This window comes from Lycium barbarum, chromosome 8, assembly GCF_019175385.1.
Source record: "Lycium barbarum isolate Lr01 chromosome 8, ASM1917538v2, whole genome shotgun sequence".
Lineage (NCBI taxonomy): Eukaryota > Viridiplantae > Streptophyta > Magnoliopsida > Solanales > Solanaceae > Lycium > Lycium barbarum.
In genome coordinates this window covers 830,879-848,178 of record NC_083344.1, presented here as the reverse complement: position 1 = coordinate 848,178, position 17,300 = coordinate 830,879, and the positions used below count along the sequence as shown (strand labels likewise).

The window sequence follows — 17,300 nt, the reverse complement described above, 5'->3', positions numbered from 1 at the left end:
TTACCGGGGTTAGATTTTAAGTACTAGAGTGCTAAAGGGCTTAGCAAGATTGGTAGCTTGGTGGGTAAGCCACTTATGGTGGATCAAAATACTGAGAAGAAGAGGGGCTTAAACTTTGCTAGACTACTTGTAGAGGTGGATATTGATTCTCCTCTTCCAGAAAAGGTGAGATTCTTGAATGAAAGGGGAAATATGGTGGAGCAAAAAGTGCAGTATGATTGGAAACCAACACTTTTTAAGTGTTGCCAAAAGTTTGGTCATGGTGAGGGAGAATGTAGGAAGAAAAAGCCACCAGTGCCTCAAACTGAGAGGCAAGAAAAACAAGCACAACAAGCAACTGAGAGGCAAACAGAACAAACAAAACCAGCTGATGACAGAGGAAAGAACAAAGGGACAGCCAGTGATCAGTTTCCAAAGACCAGTACACAAGGGATTACACAGGATGAAGTGACAAAGACACCAAATGTGATGAGGAATACTGACAAAACTCAGACACAAACCAAGCAAGGAAACAACAACACAGCTTGGGTCACCCCACTGAATCCCAATAGACCACCAAATAGACAACTGGGAACTAAGCAAACACAAGCACAAAATACCTTTCAACCATTGGCAATGCCAGGACCAAGTGAGAAAAGGCAATATCAACAAGGTAGAATTGAGGGAGGACATTCAAAACCTTCCTCAGATAATGGATAGTCTAATCTGCTGGAATGTTAGAGGCCTGAATGGGCCTAATAAGCAAAAGGAAATAAAAATCCTTTGCAATAAAGAAAATGTAGGAATAGTAGGGTTGTTGGAGACAAAAGTGAAAGCAAATCAAGTAGAACAGGTGGCTAGGAGTATGTTTAGTGGTTGGAATTATGTTACCAATCTAAATCACCATTATAATGGTAGAGTTTGGTTAACTTGGAGACCAGGCCTCTATCAAGTGCACCAGATAAGTGGAAATGCCCAGGCTATTACATGCCAAGTGACTAGTAACACAATTAATGTACCTTTCTACCTGACTGTGGTCTATGCTTACAACACCAGGAAGGAAAGGAAGGAATTATGGAGGTATATGGAAGATGTTAGTAGAAGATGTAACTGCCCATGGATCATTATGGGAGATTTCAACTCAATTTTGAATAGGACAGACAGGATTGGAGGATCTCAAGTATCTGTGACTGAAGTGATGGACTTCCAACAATGTATAGAAGATTGTGAACTAATAGAACTTCCTCCAAAAGGAAGTAGATTCACATGGAATGACAAACAAGGGAATAATAGGGTATTCTAAAAAATTGACTGGGTATTTGTCAACAACCAATGGTTGATGCAGCTGCCAAATTACATAGCAAAGTTCTTACCAGAAGGAATAAGTGACCATACACCAGTAAAAGTAGAACCATTACTGGCTAGACCACGAAGGAACAAACCCTTTAAATACTGTAATGTTTGGTCCACCCACCCATGTTTCCTGGAGATAGTTAAGGAGGTATAGGATGCACCTGAAATAGGCTGCAAAATGCTGCAGGTAGTGAGGAAGTTGAAGAAACTAAAGAAGGGGCTCAAGGAGATGAATAAAAAACACTTTAGGAACATAATCTCGGAGGCAGATGAGGATAGGGAAATACTGAGACAAGTTCAAATTGAACTGCAGAGGAATCCGAGTGATCATGATCTGCAGAAACAAGAAAAGGACCAGTGTCAAAAGTTCAGAAGATCATCGCATTTGGCAGAGGTGTTTCTTCAACAAAGGAGTAAGGCAACATGGATAAAACTAGGGGATGGCAATACAAGATATTTCTATTCTATTATAAAACATAAGAAGATGCAACAAGTTGTCACTCAGATAAGGGACAAGAATGATGTGTTACAGACTGAACCAGATGCAGTTGCAAATGTCTTTGTGGATTACTACAAGGTGCTGCTGGGAACAAAGGAAAGGGAGAGAACAAAAGCATTTAGGAGTTTTGTGAGGAATGGGCGTACTTTGTCAGTTGAGCAGCAGCTAGACTTAATGAGACAATACAGTATCAAAGATATCAAAGATGCAATGTTTAGCATAAATGGAACAAAGTGCCCTAGACCAGATGGATATGGGAGCGACTTTTTTAAGAATGCTTGGAAAATTGTAGGACCAGATGTGACTGATGCGATCCTAGAGTTCTTGAACAATGGGAAGTTGCTTTAAGCAGATAAATGCAACCATGATAGCTCTAATTCCTAAAGTTCCAATACCACAAATGGCCAGCCAGTTTAGGACAATTTCATGTTGCAATGTGTTATATAAATGTATCTCCAAGGTATTGTGTGTAAGGTTGAGAAAGGTACTGACAGTTCTGGTAGCAGAAAATGAAGGGGCATTTGTGGAAGGAAGATCATTAACTCACTATATTCTCATTTGTCATGATCTAATGAGACATTACACCAGGAATACCACACCTAAATTCCTAATGAATATAGACTTACGGAAAGCATATGACATGGTTAGTTTGGATTTTGTTGAGGACGCATTGATTGGCTATGGGTTTCCTGAGCAATTCACTCATTTATTGATGACTTGCATCACGTCAACCAAGTTCTCAGTGAAGGTTAATGGAGATGGACATGGTTATTTTGAAGGGGGAAGGGGTCTAAGGCAAGGTGACCCCATTTCCCCATTGATTTCTGTATCAGTAATGGAAGACCTTACAAGAACACTTAAATGAATGAGTGAACTGCCTGATTTCCATTTTCACCCTATGTGCAAACATCTCAAATTGACACATCTTATCTTTGCGGATGACCTAATGATCTTCTGCAAAGGTGAGATAAGTTTAATTAGGAGGGTAATGGAGACTTTGAGGCACTTTAGTAGTGTGACAGGGCTGGTTGCAAATGTGGAGAAAACCAATATATTTTTGGCTGGAATGGATGATGCAAAGAAGCAGGAAATTCTATCGTATAGAGGATTTACTAGTGGAACCCTACCAATAAGATATTTGGGATTTCCTCTCTCTTCAAAGAAATAGTGCAAAATGGACTGTCACCAATTGTTTGATAAGATCACAGACAGGATAATTACAGCTTACTCTAAGCACCTATCTTATGCTGGAAGGTTGTAAATAATCAATGCAGTGTTGTTTTCCATTTATAATTTCTGGGGATCCATCTTTGTCCTTCCACAGAGTGTGCTTAAAGAGGTGGACAAGAAATGCAGAGACTATCTATGGGGTCGTTCAGAAGAGCACAGAAAGATCAAATTGGTAGCATGGGAGCAAATTTGTGTTCCAAAAAAATTTTGGATGGTTAAATATTAAGAGTTGTAGGCAATGGAATGTGGCATCTGTAGGTAAGCTATTGTGGCAACTTGCAATGAAGAAGGATGGGTGAAGTGGGTTCATGGGTTGTATATGAAGCAAGATGTAACCATATGGAATCACATATCGCCAGAAGACTGTAGCTGGTATTGGAAAAAACTGAATTCCATCAAAATAATGATGCAAAACTAGTACCAAAATGGGAGATACATGTTAACTCCAAAGGGCACTTACTCGGTTACAATGAGCTACAATGCAATGTTAGGAAGCCTGAGGAAAATGCAGGAGGTTGATTTGGTATGGACTAAAGTAATGTTACCTAAGCAGAGGTTTATTGTATGGCAGCAAACCAAGAAAGGTTACTAACGAAGGAGAGATTACTCAGATTGCATATACCAGTTGATGATGAAACATGTTGGTTGTGTGAAGAAGGAATACTGGAAACTCAACGACACTTGTTTGCTGAGTGTTCATGGACAATGGAAGTTAGGAACAAGTTAGTAGCATGGTCGGGTGTACAAATGTAGCAAAATGGAGTAAAACAAACAATAAAATGGATCAAGAGGAGATAATGGAGCCAACTGAAGAAAGAGTTGATCACAGGTATATGGGGAGCCATGATATATCATATATGGCAAGCTAGGAACAGGAAGCAGTTCAGAAATGTAAGTATAAATACAAGTTTCATTGTTGAGCAGATACAAAAGGAGATTCGACACAGAGTTGAGGGGATTTTGGATACAAAAAGAGTTGTTAGGTGTGCTAGTCTACTTCAAAGATTATGTAATTAGTTGTTTTGATGTCTTTGAGGCCTAGGAAATCATAGCAGCTTTCATAGAGGTGGCTGTGATACTAGGTGCTCTTTAAGTGTATTATCTTTGTTTGTCTATGGTAATAATTTCACATTGATTACCAAAAAACTTGAGGATCATATATATTTTTCCTTCATATGCATGCCCATGAAAACTATTGTTATTATATGTATTAGTGGGTGTGTGCGGTGTAGAAAAGTTTTAGACTTGAAAAGTAATGAAGCTTTGAAACTAGTCTCTACATCATAAAGTTAATCGATGGCCTATGAGTCACTGAACCAAGTAACTTTTGGTTTATGTTTGATAAGTCAAATTATTATAAATTCATATTTTAGATTCTGGTCAAAATAATGAATTAAACTCTTTGATCTTGAGTGGCCATCAATCCATTATGCTAACTTCCAGAAATTATAATAGCAATATTTCTCCATAATTTTGTTCTTATCTCGGTAATATGTCGAACTAAGGGCTACTTTCTATAAGTAATACAATAATACTGGAGTTAATGCTTGAATATGACTCGTTAATCACCAAAGTGGTCGAATCTTTATGAATAATTAATTCCAAAAATAATGATTAAATTTAGATTTAATTGCCCATTAATCTAGATGCTTATAACCGATATAACACTTATGGGTAAATTGAAGTTTTTTGATTATAAGACATTTATGGATTGCCCAAAGGTTGGTCGTTTGTTCTTATAATCATTAAACATTAAAGTGATAGTTTCGATGTGCCGTTAGTTTTATTTATTTATCCAAAGATAATAAATATTACTAATTGTTATATTAATAAATTATCAAATTATGTTAAGTTCATATTTAAGCATCATTATGTTTAAAGTTAGTATTTTGATGTTCTGCCCAAAGGTGAGCATCAAAGTACACTTAAGTCTACAAGAAATTATTTCTAAATCTGAAAATGTGTTTAAATTTGTAACTCAAAGCATTAACGAATGAGCATGTTTAATTTGTAGCATTTGCTCTTCATTCGCACTCTGCCTTTGTTATGACCTTTAATGGAATTAACTTCTCAGATTGGTGCGAACAAATCAAATTCCATCTCGGAGTTTTAGATCTTGATGTTGCACTTTATACTGAGAAGCCAACTGCTATTACTGAAACTAGCAGTGCTGAAGAAAAGTCCTATTATAAGCACCGGGACCGGTCTAACAGATTAGGCCTAATGTTTATGCGAATGAATATTGCGGGCAACATTAACACTACTCTTCCCAAAACTGAAAGTGCTAAAGAACTTTTGAAACTTGTGGAAGAATGCTCCCAAACTGCTAATAAGTCTCTTTCTGGGACACTAATGGGTACTTTGACCACCATGAAGTTTGATGGTCACGTACCATGCATGAGCATGTTATTGAAATGACAAACATAGCAGCAAGACTTAAGACTTTGGGAATGGAAGTGGATGAAAATTTCCTTGTACAATTCATCATCAACTCATTACCGTCTGAGTATGGTCCTTTCCAAATGAACTACAACACCATGAAAGACAAATGGAAAGTGCATGAATTGCACGGAATGTTGGTTCAGGAGGAAACAAGAATGAAGAATCAAGGAATCCACTCTATTAACCTTGTAAGTTATCAAGGAGCTGGTAAGAAAGGAAAGAAACATGTTAAGGGGAAACAGAGGCAACATAATGTTAATGAGTCCTCCTCTCAAGTACGTAAGAAGGAACACAAGAATGATAAGTGTCGTTTCTGTGGAAAACCTGGACACTTTCAGAAAGATTGCCAGAAACGTAATGCATGGTTCGAGAAGAAAGGTGAGCCTAGTGCTTTTGCATGTCTCGAATCAAATTTAACTGAAGTTCCTTATAATACTTGGTGGCTTGACTCTGCTTGCATTGTTCATGTTTCTAATACGATGCAGGGATTCCTTATAACACAGATCATAAACAAGAATGAAAGATATGTGTACATGGGGAATAAAGTGAAGGCTCCAGTTGAAGCTATCGGGACTTATCGTTTGATCCTAGATGCTGGCCATCACTTAGACTTATTTGAAACTTGTTATGTACCTTCTCTTTCGAGAAATTTAGGTTCTTTACCTAAGTTGGATAAGACTGGATACTCTTTTAATTTCGGTAATGGATGTTTTAGTTTGTTTAAGCATAATCGTCTCATTGGTACTGGTATTCTTTGTGATAGCTTATACAAACTGAATCTTGATAATTTGTTTGCCGAAACACTCTTAACTCTGCATCATAATGTTGGAACCAAACAAAGTTTGGTGAATGAACAATTTGCTTACCTGTGGCATAAATGTTTAGGTCACATATCCAAAGAAAGACTGGAAAGATTAGTTAAGAAAGAAATCCTTCCAGATTTGGATTTTACAGACCTTAATATTTGTGTTGATTGTATTAAAGGAAAACAAACAAGACACACAAAGAAAGGAGCCACAAGAAGCACACAACTTCTTGAAATTACACACACTGATATATGTGGTCCTTTTGATGTTGCATCTTTCAGTAAGGAAAAATACTTTATCACCTTTATTGATGATTTTTCACGTTATAGATATGTCTATTTGTTGCATGAAAAATCTCAAGCTGTAAATGTCGTTGAGGTATTTATTAATGAGGTTGAAAGACAACTAGACAGAAAAGTGAAAATAATCAGGTCAGACAGAGGTGGTGAGTATTATGGAAGATATGATGAAACTGGACAACACCCTGGTCCATTTGCTAAATTCCTTGAAAAGCGTGGCATATGTGCTCAATACACAATGCCTGGCACACCACAATAAAATGGTGTAGCAGAAAGGCGTTATCGTACATTAATGGATATGGTTAGGAGCATGTTAAGTAATTCATCTTTACCCGTTTCGTTGTGGATGTATGCTTTAAGGACTGCCATTTATTTACTAAATAGGGTTCCTAGTAAAGCAGTTCCAAAGACACCTTTTGAACTGTGGACTGGTAGGAAACCTAGTTTGAGGCACCTGCATGTTGGGGGTTGCCCGACAGAAGTTAGAGTTTACAACCCACATGAAACGAAACTGGATTCAAGAACAATCAGTGGTTTCTTCATTGGTTATCCAGAAAAATCAAAGGGGTATAGATTTTACTGTTCTAATCACAGTACGAGAATAGTTGAAACTGGAAATGCTAGGTTCATTAAGAATGGTGAAGTTAGTGGGAGTGAAGAACCATGTAATGTGGAAATTAAAGAAGTTAGGGTACAAATTCATCTACCCTACACTTCTAAAATTGTTGTTCCTGAAGTTGTTGTACCGCCTAACAATCAACAAGAACAACAAATGAATGATCTTGCTATTCAGAATAAAGCCATAATTAATGAACCTGCAGTAGATGAACCACAAGAAGTAGCATTAAGAAAATCTCAAAGACAAAAGAGACCTGTTATTTCTGATGATTACTCGGTATATCTACACGAGTCAGAAATTGAATTGGGAATTGATAATGATCCAGTTTCGTTTTCACAAGCCATTGAAAGTAATAATTCAAATAAATGGATAGATGCTATGAAAGATGAGTTGAAATCTATGGAACAGAATGAAGTTTGGGACCTTTTTGAATTACTAGAAGGTTGCAAAAGAGTCGGGTGTAAATGGGTCTTTAAGACCAAACGTGACTCAAATGGAAACATCGAACGTCACAAGGCCAGACTTGTTGCCATAGGTTTCACTCAGAAAGATGGCATTGACTATAAGGAGACTTTTTCACCAATCTCTAGAAAAGATTCACTCAGAATTATAATGGCTTTAGTAGCTCATTATGACTTAGAGCTACATCAAATGGATGTGAAAACTACCTTTCTGAATGAGAATTTAGAAGAGGAAGTTTATATGGATCAACCTGAGGGGCTTTCCATTAAAGGAAAGGAACACATGGTGTGTAAACCTAAGAAATAAATATACGGACTTAAACAAGCTTCCCGACAATGGTATCTTACGTTTAATAAAACTATTATCATCTTTGGATTTAAGGAAAACACTGTTGATCGGCGTATATATCTGAAGGTCAGTGGGAGTAAGTTTATTATGTTAGTCTTGTATGTTGATGACATCTTGCTTGCTACTAATGATCTTGGTTTGTTGCACGACACCAAGAAATTTCTCTCTAACAACTTTGAAATGAAAGATATGAGAGAGGCATCCTGTGTGATTGGGATAGAAATATTCCGGGATAGATCACAAGGATTGTTGGGGTTGTCTCAAAAAGCCTATATTAATAAAGTGTTGGATAGATTTAGAATGGAAAAATGCTCATCAAGTCCCGTTCCAATTAATAAAGGAGATAAATTTAGTCTCAATAAATGTCCAAAGAATGAATTGGAACAAAAGCAAATGAAAGATATTCCTTATGCATCAATAGTTGGGAGCTTAATGTATGCCCAGACATGTACGAGACTAGACATCAGTTTTGTTGTTGGGATGCTAGGCCGATATCAAAGTAATCCAGGAATGGACCACTGGAAGACCGCAAAGAAAGTGTTGCGATACTTGCAAGGAACGAAAGATTATATGCTCACTTGTAGAAGATCTGATCATCTTGATGTTGTTGGATATTCAGATTCAGATTATGCTGGTTGTGTGGACATAAGAAAATCCACATTTGGTTATTTGTTCCTGTTAGCTGGAGGAGCAATATCGTGGAAAAGTGTGAAGCAGTCTGTTATAGCTGCATCCACTATGGAAGTTGAGTTTATGGCATGCTTTGAGGCCACAGTTCAAGCTAATTGGCTGCGGAACTTTATTTCAGGACTTGGACTAGTCGACAGTATTGCCGGGCCGTTGAAACTTTATTGTGATAACTCTGCAGCAGTCTTCTTCTCTAAAAACGACAAGAATTCAAAGGGTGCTAAGCATATGGAATTGAAATACTTTTCGGTTAAAGAAGAAGTCCAGAAATATAAAGTGTCAATTGAACATACCCAAAACATTTGTTGAACATGTTAAAAGTATGGGCCATATCGATGGCAATGAATGACTTTATATAAAGACCTTATTGTGTTTATAAAATTGACACTTTGAGCTCATTTATATATATGTTTCTGTTGTTACCTGCTTTCTCCTGTATACATAATGTTGAGAATGATGATGACAGGTTCTGGCTTAGATCAAGTATTCTAAGCATTATTGGTGGACCATTATGTAGTTGTAAAGGTTGTATTGGGTAATAGACTAATATTGTAGTACATGGAAGGGACTATATCGAATAAAGGAATGTATAACCGCCATGACTCATATTAGTTGATTTATTCAATAACAACGAATGTTGGTTCCAATGAAAGAAGGATTTAGCATCTTATTGTGCACATAATGATTGAAAACTTTATTAAACCATTAAGTTAATAATGACACGTGTGCCAAGTGGGAGAATGTAAGTTTTTGTCCCACGTGGCTATATTATATTTTGGTTTAGTAAATAATATAATTGCTAAAATCCTATTGGTTGTAGGGAAGTTGTTTCAGATAAAACTTTCCACTACCCCACTTTGATGGGAAGTGAGATTAATGTGTTAATTAACTGCTGGTCCTCTCTCTGCCTTTAAGTAGAATAGCGTAACTCCATCCATACTTATTCTGAAAGAAACTGGGTTTTTCACAAGATACAAGATTAATTGCTTCCGCTTAATTCCAGTCAAGAAGAAAGCTATGGCCGACTCGGGTATGTTTCTTGACTGAAATACCGTTATTGTATGTTTATGTGAAAATCATTAAGTTCTACGATTCTGAAATAATGTTAGGATTTGTATTAGATTGTTTTAAGTTCTACAATCTATTGAACATGAAAATTCTTACAGTATGAACTTTGAAAAGAGAGAATATAGACGGGAAATGTAATTGTTATTTCAATAAATGAATCCAATCAATGATACAATCATGTATTAAAACTCAAGCTAAGAAATATCTTCTCAACTTTTCCACGACTTGAAACTAACTGTATTGCTTGGCTAGCCACTTCTAATCGATTAGGGAAATGACTAATCCACCACTCCAACTTTTTTGGCATATAACAAATGCATATCATTCAACTTCAATTTTCCATTTATTCAACTAAACTTCAAATACTATTTTTTTCAAACATCACCAAATTCATATGCAAACGCCTATTAAATCCCAAATCCTCATTAGTTCAACAAACGCAAGAATTAATAGGATGAAAAGAAATATGACTAGGCGTAAGTGCTTAATGACAAGGACAACCTTAAATTATGTTTCAATTCATTTGCGAAAGAGCCAAAAATGACGTTGGATTGACTTCCAATGCATGTGCATAAGGGTTATAATTTAATTAGCGCATATAATTTTCTTCAATTAATTTGGTCATTTGGTGGCTACCTTTTTGTGATTCTCTCAAATTAAAAAGGAATAATAAATGCTAAATCATAAAGCGATTGGTAATTAGCCACAGTGGCTTAGAAGTATTCTTCTATTGTTAAAATATGAGTAACAAATTATTTAAGTCATCAAAAGTATGTGACATAATATATTGTGAATTGTGAATTGTGACCAATCCTTGTGACTTTCTACAGTTTATATATTATGGATGCTGACAAAACATAATTCGGACCACATACGAATCAAAATACTACAAGAATAAAAAGCTAGTAGCCTGATTATTACTATTTGCTAATGTTACATACTAGAGTCCGGAGCTTAAAGGGTATAAAAATACACGGTATAAACCAAAAGGGGTAGCCTTTTATTTACAGACCAAAACGGGTATAACATGTACCAGTCCACGTTATACCCCAATTTTTTTTTTTTCAACTATCAGATTGATCGCGAAAATAAAATAAAATTAAAAGGTATAACGTGGATTGATCCACGTTATAAAAATAATTTTGTATAACGTGGATCAGTCCACGTTATACCTCTAAAGTTTTTTTTTTTTTTTTTGTGAGCACTAAAAAAAAATTTGGTAAACTTTTTTTTTTTTTGCAACACTTAGTGTGTTTTTTCATACTTTGACCAATGATTAGTCGTGTGTGAAGACTCCAAAACGTCAATATTTTATATAGAACCTGATATTTTTTCTGCGTACAATAATGTAGGCTCAATACATCAAAGATACGTAGACGTTCGGATAGTCATTTTAGGGGTTGAAAAGGTACCCGAAGTAAGTTTTGTTTAAGGTTTAAGTGTTTTATTTTTTAAAGTTTTGATTTAAGCGTGTTATTTTTTAATCACGACATAACTTTATTTTGAATATAAATATAATTCTAAAAAATATAGGGAGAAAAACTAGTTGTAAAGTGGTCAAACTTTAAATGGTCATAATTTTGTGCTCGGACGTCCGTTTTACCCTCTCTTTTTTTAACTTGCGTATTTTTTTGAGATCTATGCGGACAAACTGCCGCAAGGCGGTTTGGTCGAGCCGATTTAAAAAAAAAACCTTTTATTCCATTCAATTTCAATTTTCCCCCAAAGTGGCCTGAAATTTTCAGTTTTAGTTACTTATAAGATGATGATACGCAGTAGATTTCAACAAAAAACCCAGGGTAATGTAGCTGTGAATGTCAATTTCACTTCTGCGGTTTCAATTTTTGAAAATAAAGCTGACTAATTTTTTCGACATATAAAATTGACTAAAATAACCTTACGGTCAAACACTAAGTTTTTTCAAACAAAACTTACTTCGGGCACCTTTTCAACCCCTAAAATGACGATTCGAACGTCTACGTATCCTTGATGTATTGAGCCTACATTATTGTACGCAGAAAAAATATCAGGTTTTATATAAAATATTGACGTTTCAGAATCTTCACACACGACTAGTCATTGGTCAAAGTATGAAAAAACACACTAAGTGTTGCAAAAAAAAAGTTTACCAAATTTTTTTTAGTGCTCGCTATAGCGCAGTATTTTACTGCGCTATGCAAAAGCAAAAAAAAAAAAAAAACTTTAGAGATATAACGTGGTGGATCAGTCCACATTATACAAATAATTTTGTATAACGTGGATCAGTCCACGTTATACCTTTTAATTTTTTTATTTTTCCGTGATCAGTCTGACAGTTGAAAAAAAATTGGAGTATAACGTGGACTGGTACACGTTATATCCGTTTTGGTCTGTAAATAAAAGGCTACCCCCTTTTAGTTTATACCGTGTATTTTTATTCCCTTTAGGCTCCGGACTCTACATACTACTTACTAATCACATATAGCATTAGTGGTATATATCGTTCTTTATTGAATCAACTTTCTAAAAGACATTTCAAACTTTTGATTGATTCCCAATCTACTGCAATCTTTGCAATTTTTTACATTTCTTTTCATTTATAATAATGGCAGACAAAAAAAAAGTATCAATTTTTATGTGCTGACATTTTTTTTTAACACAATTAGGTTAAAGTTATAGTAACAAGTAAATATTTATAATAAACATAATTTTATAACCTGCTAGAAAATACAGAAACTTCGAAAACTGCACCTCCAAACCTGAGCTCCTGGCTTCCTGCTCTATTGTTTTTTCTTTTGCACGGTTCCAATTAAATCTAACAGCTAGATTTTGTTAAAACTTTGACATAAATCAAAAGTGCTTACTTTTAGCAAACTTAATGCATCAAACTTTTTCATGAATATATTTTAGAGACTATTTTAAACCTACCTCGAACTTAAGATCGCATGGGCAGTTGGACCCTATAGGGGAAGTGAGTCAATTACACGCGCGCACACAGATATTTTTGAGTTGAATAATAATAAGAATAATTTTTGCATCAAGTTCACGTCTCATATTATTTAAGGAGTAGTAAGTGATTATTTAAATTATGAATTCGTCTCCGTAAGCGTGAAATATGAAGTGCAATATTAATCATGAAAAGATCTTTAATTTGATTTTCTCACTTCTGAAATTCCCCACGAAGATCTACGAGTGATTCTAGGTATTGAGTATGGTCCAAGGAGAAAGACAAAAAGTGGGGTCGTAATTTGAAGTTGAAAAGGACTAATGAGAAGGGGCAAAAAAAAGCTTACAGAAAAAAATCACATTTTGTTGGCTCATTTTTGTATGGACAAAGAGAATCGACCAACCCACACATTTTTTAAAACTTACCTACCAAATTTTAACTATCAAAACCAGGCAAAAATCAATGAGTTCTACCAATTCAAGAAAAAAGGAAAATGAAAGAAACAAAGAAACCATTTCAAATCATTCTAGCCTCCCACTTTCTTTAACTTTTTCTTGTTCCTTTCCTCATTATAATGTGTGGTAGAACAAAAAGCTGAATATTTCTAGTGGCATCAATACTTTTGCTGCTTCTCCTTGCAAATAAAGAACCCTCAACTCCCGAGTGGATGTTATGAATTCAATCAAATTCAGTAATTTTGATACATAATGTATATATATTAATAAAATTTTAATAAATATTAAATTCTGAATTCATAATTGTAAAAGTGCAATAAGTTCAATAGTACAAGTTTCGATTCTGCATCGACTATAGGACCCCCTTCCCCCCACCCCCCTCCCCCCCCAAAAAAAAGCCTCAAGTGGTAGCTTTTTACTTCTATAAATTCAAGCTTGCACCCTCCACTTCTCTTTCATGTCCTATCCTTCTATTAGTCACATCCTACCTTATATCGAATTATCATTGCTCTTATCGTGCTACTTTCACTTGTCCTTAGTGCATCGTGCTGAAGTAGATAGAGATTTGAATAGAAACTCTATCCTGCATTGCATTTATAACCAGACATAGCTCCTACAAGTTATTAAAAAAATCCTCATTTTAAGCTCATTATTTTCTGAACACCCAAAAATTGCACATTTTTCAAGTGAAAACCAGAAAAATTCTCTGTTTTCCCCCTGTTTCTTGTTCTGTTTTTTAAACCAAATTGTTGTAAAACAACAAATTGACCTCAACTTGCACTATGTCTCAAGGGCTGCAATCTTGCCTAGACCCTCAAATTCTTGAACCACATGTTCTAATGAACAAAATGTCTCCTCCCATATCAAAAATTTCTCCACAAGATAACTGGAGCTTCATGCAAATCCTCAACAACCCTACTTCCTACAATTATCAACCCGATAATAAAGAAAACGCCATCTACATTCACCCCTCAACGAAGCTATCTTCATCCGTTATGAGCACGAGAAGCTTGAACATGTGCACGGAGATCTTAGGAAGCGAGTCAGGTAGTCATTTTAACGAAATCATGGATGAAAGAGACATTTCTCGTGGCGTTCAACGATCAAAATGTCGAGAATTCAAGAAAAGAATAAAGAAGACGGTGAATTTTCCGCCTCCATTGACATCAATCAGTGGAATGGAAAGGGTTCGAGTAAAATCTCATCGTGAAGGCGGTCGTTTAGTTTTAAGAGCTGTAAGCATCTCTGCTTGCAGCTCTTATTTCCAAGCTGAGCGTGCAAATGACACGCTCAGACTTTCTTGGTTAAAAGGAGGTCTTACTAGCCTGAAAAATGACAGTACTAGTTATGTACAAGATAAAGTTGAACAAATTACTGAAGTTGAAAATGTTGAAGAAGCTGGTGATGGTTATTGGAAAGAGGCAAATAGTTGCACAAAATTAAGAAGTGAAATTGGGGTTCCAAGACCAAGAAGGTGCACAGAAAAAAGTCGAAGTAGAAGTAAAGGGATTTCAGACTGGGGCCAATTTTGGGTGGCCATTTCCTAAAATAATTGCTTTCCCTTTGCAAATTTGGCAACAAGAATATATGACATGTAGCGGTGATGTTCAGATCAACTTGCATTGTTGCACATATATCTTTTATATTTGTTTTTCTGAGTAGATTTTGTACGTGGTAGTTATTATGGTTATCATTGACGTAAAATTCAACATGCTCAGACATTTTTCTTTCCTAGTTGTATAATATGCAATGTCTCTCAACTTTCCATTGGATATGAATTATAACTGTTAGTACAACTTGATCTACTACTATGATCAAGGTTGGGAGCGGTGACGGATTTAGAATTTAAACGTATTGGAGTTGAAGTTGAGTATTTGAGTTTGAAAATGTATATCTTAATCTATTCATACTTATATTTTGCACATATATACATGTTTCTAGTCTTAAATTTTAGATTATGTCGAATGCATAGTTAAATCCGCCACTAAATGTGTGAGGGGTTGGGTTGAAATGTTCCAAAGTCTCATCAATGTCAAAGGGTCACATTCATCCACTACTTATATTGTTGCATGTGTTTATCATTGGGAACGGAAAAGTTCTTGCCACAGCAAGTGGCATTAATCCCTTGAAAAAGAAAGCTATACAGGCTTCTAATATTTCTAAAACTTTAAATATTTGAAACAAATTCTCCGTCAAAATGACTAATATTTGAAGCCGGAATGAATAATCCGGCAACGATTTATTCCCAATATAGGAACAACTCGGAAATTTGCTAAAACGTATAGTACTCAAGTTGTATGTACTGACAGTGTAATCAATTTTTACACAATTTAACACGTTCTAACAAGTTACTTAACATCTATATAGTGGTAGGTTATCAATGAAAGCTTACTTAATCGAATTACTTTCAATTACCTTTTAAGTGATCCGATTATCTTTTTTCTGTCGACAGTGCACGGTCGTAAACTCAAATATATATGGCAGCTTATTACAATGTCAACATGGCTCATGCAAGTGGACTGTTGTACTAGATGTACGTATGACCGGTAACTATCATTGGCTAGACTACCTTGGACTCACACCAAAATTGATGAGAAAATATCCCATGTCCATGTGCTTATATGGCTGGTATATACGTTTTGGAAATTTCGTTAAAGATGTTTAAAGTTTAATATACATATACAAAAATTAATTCTTAACATAGCAATGTAATTTTTCTACGAGAGATATTCAATTAACCATCCTTCACTCAATGTGGTTGTGCAACAAATTAAGTGTCCTGCAATGGTGTTGGGGAGCTTTAAGATATGAATATTGTGTAAAAAATATCTTACATTATTATTATTATTATAATCTAACTTATTATAACATGTTACTTATTAATTATGTTTGATTATTAATTAATGTAATGCTTATTACATAAAATCATCTGTATTGCAATTACCTTTTGAATGACCCCATTCTATAAGGGGTCGTTTGGTTTAAGGTATAAGGTGGGTTATCTCAGCACCAATTTTTATACCATGTTTGGTATAAGGTATAAATTAGTACTGGGATAAATTTATACCTTGTACCAAACATGGTATAAAAATTAGTGCTGGGATAACCCAACTTATACCTTCTTAACCCACTTATACTGGGATTATTTTATACCATCTTTTAGATGGTATAAAATAATCCCAATAGATGGGATAAATTAGTCCCGGGATTATAATCCCGGGACTAATGAGTCCTTAAACCAAACGACCCCTAAATATTTAACTGCTATGTATCGTCAACGAATAAAACTTAAATTCATTTCAATAACATTTATTTAAACTATATAGAAGCATGTGTTTGCACCCATGCTTCGTCGTCCGTTCGGGCATTTACGGTATTACATAATTTTCATGCATAACTTGTGTTGTACTGAATGTTAAAGAGCATGTACCTTTTCCCTTATGGTAAAAAAGGTACTACTATAGTTTATACTTTCTTACACGTGAGCCCCACCACGAGAAAGCTTTCACTTCACACGTTGCTGGCAACAGATATCATCACCATGTGGGCTCCACAAAAATTTTACCATTTCATCATTGTTCTCTTTTATCCCAAATTAATCAAATTATCTTAAATGGATTTATTTAAAACTAATAATTCTTTATCTAGAGCTCTAATAAAAAGGAGTAACATTTCCGAGGATTAGAAATAATTCAGTTCTAAGAAAGTGCAACTTCTCAATCATACTTAATTTATTTTTTAAACATCAACATTTGATTTTATTAGAAAAGATCATGAAATTATTTTTTCGCCTTAATTTTCATCTGTGTTTGGGCTCGTGCAGAGCCCTAGACTCTTTATCTCAAACATAGATAAACTATTTTATTTTTTTTGAAAAATATGCCTTATAACCCAAGAAACACGAATTTATTAAGAGAACATGAATATGTTCAACATGTATGTTTCTTGGCAATTAAATTATTTTTAGGGGTATTTCTTTTATCTTTAGCATTTAGTATTGTGTTGGAACTTAACCCCTTAATGGTAGCAAGAATACAAAATTGTAAGAAATTAAGCAATTTCTCCTCTAATAAGAAGGGAAAGTCCTTTTCCTTTTTGGAATGCATATTTTCTCCTCTTAGAATATT

The 17,300-nt window shown here is 35.0% G+C and overlaps 2 protein-coding genes across 2 annotated transcripts; both read left to right on the top strand.

The window, feature by feature from the left end:
* The first annotated feature begins 75 nt into the window (after window positions 1-75).
* Window positions 76-2,179, top strand: LOC132606018 (uncharacterized). Its single transcript, XM_060319317.1, has 4 exons — window positions 76-638; window positions 721-1,273; window positions 1,325-1,438; window positions 1,520-2,179. Exons 1-4 carry the CDS (start codon window positions 76-78, stop codon window positions 2,177-2,179), a joined length of 1,890 nt encoding a protein of 629 aa, XP_060175300.1.
* Window positions 2,180-13,615: 11,436 nt separating this feature from the next.
* LOC132604909 (protein FANTASTIC FOUR 3-like) lies at window positions 13,616-14,890 on the top strand. Its single transcript, XM_060318265.1, has one exon. It carries the CDS (start codon window positions 13,956-13,958, stop codon window positions 14,718-14,720), a length of 765 nt encoding a protein of 254 aa, XP_060174248.1. The 5' UTR covers window positions 13,616-13,955; the 3' UTR covers window positions 14,721-14,890.
* Window positions 14,891-17,300: the final 2,410 nt, after the last annotated feature.

Coding starts and splice junctions, on each gene's coding strand:
- LOC132606018 (XM_060319317.1), top strand. CDS start 76: ATGGTGGATCAAAATACTGAGAAGAAGAGGGGCTTAAACTTTGCTAGA. Junction 639..720: donor CCAGGACCAAGTGAGAAAAG/GCAATATCAACA, acceptor CTGGAATGTTAG/AGGCCTGAATGGGCCTAATA. Junction 1,439..1,519: donor AACCCTTTAAATACTGTAAT/GTTTGGTCCACC, acceptor AAAATGCTGCAG/GTAGTGAGGAAGTTGAAGAA.
- LOC132604909 (XM_060318265.1), top strand. CDS start 13,956: ATGTCTCAAGGGCTGCAATCTTGCCTAGACCCTCAAATTCTTGAACCA.